Source organism: Diospyros lotus, chromosome 12 (assembly GCF_014633365.1).
Source record: "Diospyros lotus cultivar Yz01 chromosome 12, ASM1463336v1, whole genome shotgun sequence".
In the NCBI taxonomy this organism is placed as follows: domain Eukaryota; kingdom Viridiplantae; phylum Streptophyta; class Magnoliopsida; order Ericales; family Ebenaceae; genus Diospyros; species Diospyros lotus.
In genome coordinates, this window is record NC_068349.1 from 4,949,274 (window position 1) to 4,956,567 (window position 7,294).

Here is a 7,294-nt window from a genome sequence, read left to right on the forward strand (position 1 = left end):
GGTAATGGCACGAAGAATCCTAATAAAATAACAACAGTTTTATATATGTTATACAAAAAAAAGGGAATAGAAAAAGGAAGAATATAAACATGGGTGGTTTGCCAATCCCCATCCCGAAGTCGTCGTCATCCTCCTCCTCCTCATGTCTCATCATTCATCAATCGTACCTTCCTGCTATTAGATTCTTCACGCCTCCATCCACACAGCAAGGCCATGGACAGACTGGTAAAGCCCGATGTCAAGGAAGTTCACCTCACCTTCACCCGCGGACGGAAATGCTCCGCCACTTTCCGCCTGAGCAACCTGATGCACACCATGTCCGTCGCCGTCTCCCTCTCCACCACCAACCCTTCTTTCTCCTTCCCCCACCCTTTTTCCATCCTTCCCCCCCTCTCCACCGCTTCATTCTCTGTTCACCTCCACCAGCCCTCCGACCAGCCGCCACTCTCCTCCCCTCCCGACACCATCCTCGTCCGCTCCTCCATGCTCCCAACCGGCAAAGCCCACCCCGACGATCTCCGCCGCCTCTTCTCCAAGCCCGGCCCCCACGTCTTCAAGGACGCCGCCATACCCATCTCCCTGGTCGGCCCCCACGTCGTTGAATCCCTCTTTTCTCCTCCCAGAAACAAGACTCTTGAAGTCGCCTTCCTCTTCTCCATGGCCGTTTCTGCGTGTGACTCCTCTGATCTGAATTCCTTGCTCCGATCCGCCGCCAGTCTCGGGAATTCTTACTTCATGTCAGCTCTGATCGAGGCCGGAGCCGCTGTCAATCACAGGGTTAGGGCTTTGGAGTCTGTGATGTCACTGGCCATTCAATCAGAACAGATCGGTTCGCTTCAAGTTCTGATCGAAGCCGGCTACAAAATGGACCCTTCGCTCGATAGGTTCTTGCACGAAGCGGCGAAAATGGATCGAGTCGACTTAATGGAGATTATTTGTCTGGGTTTCACAGATATCGACATGAATTCAACCAATTCCCGCGGTCAAACCGCTCTTCACGTCGGGGCGAATCGCGGGAACGTCGAAGTACTTCAGTTTCTTGTTTCCATGGGGGCCGATCCGGATATCGCCGACCGCGATGGATGGACGCCGCTTCACTGCGCCGCCGATGAAGGCCACGAAAAGGCCGTGGATTTCTTGCTGGACTGCTCGACGTTCTCTAAGTACGCTGTGAACAGAGACGGAAAGACGGCTTTTGCTCTGGCGGTGGAGAAGGGCCACTCCCATTTATACAACGGCTTGCATTTGGGCGAAGCTTTGCACCGGGCGGCGAGAATGGACGATGTCCACTCCATGAAGAGCTGTCTGGCCGAAGGCGCGGAGGTGAACGGGAGGGACCAGAATGGGTGGACGCCGCTGCACAGGGCGGCGTTCAAGGGGCGGATGGAGAGTGTTAAGCTCTTGCTCGGGCATGGAGCTCGGGTTGATCTGCTGGATGACAGCGGACGGTCGCCGCTGCAGCTGGCGGCGGAGGCAGGGCACGTGCAGGTGGCGATGTGCTTGACGGCTCATGGGGCCAAAGCAAGCTCGAAGGTGAAGAGTCTCGAATCCAATTTGGATTGTTTCAAGAACCATCCTCCTTTTGTAACTTCTTCGTGTCAACAGAAAGAGCGAGCTTGATCCATTGTTTTCATCCATAACCAAACTTGTACATGGTTTTTGGTGTTTTTGCTGTAAGAGTACAGGGATGTCTATGTCCATATACAGAAATTGAGAATTATTTGTTAATCATCCAGTGTATAAATGGGCCAATATACTGGGTGAACCTAAATATTTTCCATGTCCATGGTCGGGTAGAGAGAGGGGTGGGGGTGGTCGTTGCACTCTCCGTCCTACCAAGATTGTACATCGTAGCCCAATTAAGGATGTATAATTGCAATGTTTATTTCTTTTGAAGTTTTTGATTTTGGTTCACTGGCTTGCTCTGTTTCCAACTTGCCTTTTGCGGGATTAAGCCTATCCAGTAGATGAAATGAATTGAACTACTTTTTTTGGTTTCTGGGCTTAGATATTGACCTTTTGGCCTTAATTCATTTTGAAGTTCTTTTTTTCACTGCTTGTTTGTAAGTGCATATTCAAACAGGCACGACTGCCATCTTTGGTTGACGAGAAAATAATGGAAAAGTATTTTCACAAGAGGGCATGGACTTTCATAGAAAAGAAAAGTAGAATTACTATTTAAAATTATCATCTAAATCAATGTGAAGCCAACTATTCAAAGTTTAAGGGATATATAGTCAATTTATTTAATGTTATTAGTAAAGAATGGGTTGTTGTGGGTAAATTTTAAAATATTTAAAAAATAATTTGATCGATTTTAAAGTTTAGACAATCAAATATTCGAAGTTTAAAGATTGAATGATCAATTTATATTGTATTTATTATATCTTATTTTTAATTTTCAAACACTTTTACTGATTGGCAATAAATATTTCATGTCATTTAAGTATTATTATTAGTTTTCCAATAAATTCTTAATTCAATTGTAAGACAGAGATATTAGCAATGTTTTAAGTCTTGGGTTGAGTTGGTATTGCTGTTGAATGATGATGTGTTTTTATTGTATTAATAATTTTCCTTCAACCCCACTCATCGGGCACTACTAGTCAAGACAGTTGAATTATAGGGCTTGAATTCTAGGATTTACTCCTTTTATTAATTCTTATATAACCTTTAAATGGTATATGCCTTTGCATTTACTTTAAATAATAAATGATGCTTTGACAAAGCTATTTTAGACAAAATGTGAAAAATTACCATAAATGTTAAAGTTCGAACTTACAAACTTCATAATTGATACAAATAAAGTGCCGATCGAATCAAAACAAGGGCATTTTGCTATTTTATTTTATGGGCCTAACAAGAAATGACCAAAGGCTTGTCTAAAGCGTCTAATTAATTTTGTTTGGTCTAACTTGTGTTGTGGACAAAAACATGGAAACATGGTTCCAAAATGCGTATTAATTCAGCCAAATAAAATAATGTTAGAACAATGGAGCATTGAATTGATTATCAGTTGAGTTGAATCTTTCTCCTGTGCTGTCTATTTACAGTAGGATACACAAGTTGGGTTGGGTACGTAGGAAGAGAAGTATTTGCTCATCACATGGCGGCTGCTTCATGCATGATCCAGGAGCCTTTATCCCTGTTCCCCAACCCGCCGCCACCATGGAAATACGATGTCTTCTTGAGTTTTAGTGGGGTCGACACTGGAAAGAAATTTACCAGTCATCTGTTAGCGGCTCTGGAGCGAAATGGTTTTCAAGTATTCAGAGACGACAGGGAGCTCCAAAAAGGAGGAGAAGTTGGGTGGGGAGTGAATAAAGCAATTGAGGAATCGAGAATATCTCTCCCTGTATTGTCAAAAAGCTATGCCATGTCGGGTTGGTGTCTTGACGAACTCCAGAAGATCATGGAATGTAAGAAGAAGTCCCAACATATTGTCTTACCAATCTTTTACGAGACAAAGCCGTCTGATGTACGAAATCAGGCAGGGAACGTCGCAGAAGCACTGGCCAACCACCATACTGTGTCCAGCTCTAGGATGGAGAAATGGAAAGTAGCACTCACTGAGGTTGCCAATTTGTCCAGTTTCGTCTTGCCAAATCTGGATGATGGGTATATTTTCTAACCTAGCTCCTTATATAGTTCACAGAATCTTAATATTTTCTGATTCGGGTTCGATAAATTTGGATGAATGAATTAGCAGGGATGAGGCAAGCTTTATTGAGCATATTGTTGAAGGGGTTGAAAGAAAATTAAATTCAACCATATGGAATTTACAGCTTGTGAGCCACCCAGTCGGAGTGCTACCTCGTTTGCAAAAGCTTCTCAAGCTATTGTCCTTGGAGTCATCAGACGGTATTTGCATTGTTGCAATATGGGGAATTGGCGGCCTAGGCAAGACTACAATTGCCAAAGCTGCCTATAATTGCATTTATCGCCAGTTTGAAGGCAGTAGCTTTGTTCCAGAGATCAGAGAAACTTCCAAGCGACCAAACGGTTTGAACCTTTTACAAAAATATATTTTGTCTGATATCTTGAGGAATGAAAATTGTGACATACGTAGCTGTGATGAAGGAATTGAATTCATAAAAAGAAGAGTACTTCGTGGACGAAAACTTCTACTTGTTTTAGACGATGTGGATCAAATTCAACAATTAAAAGCACTAGCTATCGATCCAAAATTCCTTCATCGTGGGAGTAGAATCATTATAACTACTAGAGATATTTCATCTTTAAACTCACTTAGATCTATGTGTGAAGTATATATGCCCGAGCAATTGAATAAACATGAGTCACTTCAATTGTTCAGTTGGCATGCATTCAAGGAAGATCATCCCTTAGAAAACTATATGGAGATTTCAAATGAAGTAGTGAAATATGCCGGAGGCATTCCATTGGCTCTTGAAGTTCTAGGTTCCTTTTTGTTAGGCAAAACCAAATCAGAATGGAGAAGTGCAATGGCAAAATTAAAAAAGATTCCTCATAATGATGTTATAGGCAAACTCAAGATAAGTTTCGATTCACTTAATGAAGAGGAGAAGGATTTGTTCTTGGATATAGCATGTTTCTTTGTTGGCATCGATAGAAACTTCACTGTCCAGGTATTGCAAGGTTGTAACCTTTTCCCAGAAATTGGGATTCGATGCTTATCAGATCGTTGCCTCATAAAATATGAATTGGGGTATGAGTTTGGATATGAGTCTCGGTACATGCATTTGATAGTAATGCATGATATGCTCAGGGACATGGGCCGAGAGATTGTTCGGCAAGAGTCTGTTAAAGAGCCAGGTAAGCGCAGTAGATTGTGGGATCAGGAGGATGCCCTTCAAATGTTGATAGATAACGAGGTGAGATCCGCATCTATTAACTACTTATAAACAGTTGATGCCTTATTATTCTTCTGCAGTGTTGATTAAAAAAATAGAGGAAACAACAAGAATGGCAAATTGAGGAAAGCAAGACTAAATATCTAAACAATTTTCTGCAAGAAGGTTTGCTTTGTTGTTGGTAATAGAACATTTGACGCCTGTTTGTTGAAGGAACGTCAAATGCATATGGACATTCTTAATTCTATATTCCACCATCAATGTAATATGGTTTCTTTTGTATGCAATGAGTTTTATTTGTAGGGGAGTGAAGCAATTGAAGGTCTCATCCTATTCTCGTCTGAGACAAAGGATTTCAAAGTAAATGCAAAAGCATTTCCAAAGATGAACAGACTCAGAGTGCTTCATCTCAATCATGTTCACCTCAGTGCAGGTTATGAGCATTTATCGAGAAGGCTAGTATGGCTACGCTGGCATGGTTTTAACTTGAAGTTTGTGCCTTCACAATTATATATGGAGAATTTGATTGCTCTTGACTTGAGTTACAGTATGATAAAACAAGTTTGGAAGGGAACTAAGGTAAAACCATTTTTCTTATTTGTTAGTTTCAAACATTAATTGCATATCAAAAGAGAGCTAACTATTTTGCTCCTCTTTGTTTATAACAGATTTTGGGTAAACTAAAATTTCTTATTTGTTAGTTTCAAACATTAATTGCATATCAGAAGAGAGCTAACTATTTTGCTCCTCTTTGTTTATAACAGATTTTGGGTAAACTAAAATTTCTTTATCTCAGTCATTGCTATTACCTAACCAAAACTCCTGACTTGTCCGGGCTCTCCAATCTTGAGGAACTTCTTCTTGACAACTGCATAAGATTGTTAGAGGTTGATAACTCTATTAGATATCTCCACAAACTTCTTGTTCTAAACCTCAAGAGCTGTAAAATGCTTAGAAAGCTTCCTTCAGGATCTTGGATGCTGAATGCCAAAATACTCAATCTCTCTGGCTGTTCCAAGCTAGAAACTTTTACCCAATTGCAAGGAGCAAGGTCAAATCTTGAATCAATGTCCTCTTCGCTATCATCTTGTTCATTGCGGACGAAGAAGTTGGATTCTTTATCACTAAACTCTCTGCAAGGCTTGAGTTGCTTAAAGCTATTGCGCATGGAAAACTGTAATTTGTCACATATACCCACTGAAATTGGGAGATTGATGCAGTTGGAATGTTTGGATCTTGTAGGGAACAGTTTTTGTAGTCTGCCAGAAAGCATGAGTAGCCTCACTAACTTAGTGCATCTCAATTTGAGTTATTGTGCAAGCCTCCAATCCCTCCCAAAGCTTTCACCAAGTTTACAGATTGTGGAAGTGCAGAACTGCTCATCCTTAGAAAGCATATCACTTGATTCAGACTGGCAGCACACGGACATGTTCTTTTACAATTGTCCTAAGTTAGCCATCAAGCATTCTGCTGATGAACTTGGAAGAAGCTTGCTCCTATGCATGGTACGTACGCACACACTCTCTCTCTCTCTATCAATTTGGAATTTATACTAATAATACATGATGTTTGTGTGGTGGGTATGGAACTTCAGGGATCAGGCGCACTTTGTATTTCTCTTTCAGGAGACAAGTTTCTCAACTGGTTACAGTATCAGACTACAGGGTCACGTATATCTTTCGTGGTGCCGCCTCTTGTAAATCAGAACTTAGCTGGCTGGCTATTTTGTGCAGTCTACACAATTGGAGAATACTGTTGGCGAATTTGGTGCGAAATCCACAATAAAACTAAAGGCATTCGCCTTGACTATGGACGAAACTATAGTGTCAAGTTATTCGGAGAAGATCACTTTGGTGACCCCATCCACACTGCCATCGGCTATTTTTCATTTTGTCGGAAAAACGGGGAGATGGAGATAGAAGGAGGCGATGAAGTGGAGGTTTTCTTCCTATTTGACAATGTATTGGTCAAGAAATGGGGGATACATCTTATTTAGACGGACAATATTCAATGTAATATTGATATTATCTCCTTGTTGTAGTATTAATATGATATCATAATTCATTAAATGTATTGTCGGTCTCTCGTCACTTGTGTCTTCGATTTTGACAAAAAAGATAAATTTCAAGTAGAGATTTTGTTTCACTGCACAAGATAAAGAGTTAAACGTACAATTTATTAGTGTGAATCCCAATTTATTACGGTCTAAGTACTTGACATGTGACCTAAAAGCACAATTCATTAATTTATATATGTATTGATGATTTAAATTCATGATAATCAATAAGAATAATTTATATTTTAACTTTTAAATTGATAATAATGGCTGGGATGTAGATGTAGTTTATTATACTGTTAACACATGATAGTTAATTATTAAATTATAATATTACGTTGAGGGACACCCCATTCATGATAGTTGCTTGTATGGAGTTTTATGGTAAAGAAAAAGAGAATTATTA

The 7,294-nt window shown here is 40.5% G+C and overlaps 2 protein-coding genes across 3 annotated transcripts; both read left to right on the forward strand.

Moving 5' to 3' along the window:
- Positions 1–213: 213 nt before the first annotated feature.
- LOC127786796 (protein VAPYRIN-LIKE-like) lies at positions 214–1,620 on the forward strand. The gene has a single exon (XM_052314458.1). It carries the CDS (start codon positions 214–216, stop codon positions 1,618–1,620), a length of 1,407 nt encoding a protein of 468 aa, XP_052170418.1.
- Positions 1,621–3,060: 1,440 nt separating this feature from the next.
- LOC127787149 (disease resistance protein RUN1-like) lies at positions 3,061–6,966 on the forward strand. Of its 2 annotated transcripts, none has more exons than XM_052315047.1 (5): positions 3,061–3,618; positions 3,707–4,853; positions 5,136–5,411; positions 5,597–6,337; positions 6,427–6,966. In XM_052315047.1, the coding sequence occupies exons 1-5, from the start codon at positions 3,107–3,109 to the stop codon at positions 6,826–6,828; spliced, it is 3,078 nt and encodes a 1,025-aa protein (XP_052171007.1). In that variant the 5' UTR covers positions 3,061–3,106; the 3' UTR covers positions 6,829–6,966. The 2 variants fall into 2 exon arrangements, with proteins under 2 accessions (XP_052171007.1, XP_052171008.1); XM_052315048.1 differs by having other exon boundaries at positions 3,710–4,853.
- Positions 6,967–7,294: the final 328 nt, after the last annotated feature.

Bases quoted from the DNA above. Each gene is read 5' to 3' on its own strand.
- LOC127786796 (XM_052314458.1), top strand. From the start codon at position 214: ATGGACAGACTGGTAAAGCCCGATGTCAAGGAAGTTCACCTCACCTTC.
- LOC127787149 (XM_052315047.1), top strand. From the start codon at position 3,107: ATGGCGGCTGCTTCATGCATGATCCAGGAGCCTTTATCCCTGTTCCCC. The intron at 5,412-5,596 runs GTAAAACCATTT...TGTTTATAACAG, and splicing joins AAGTTTGGAAGGGAACTAAG to ATTTTGGGTAAACTAAAATT. The intron at 6,338-6,426 runs GTACGTACGCAC...ATGGAACTTCAG, and splicing joins GAAGCTTGCTCCTATGCATG to GGATCAGGCGCACTTTGTAT.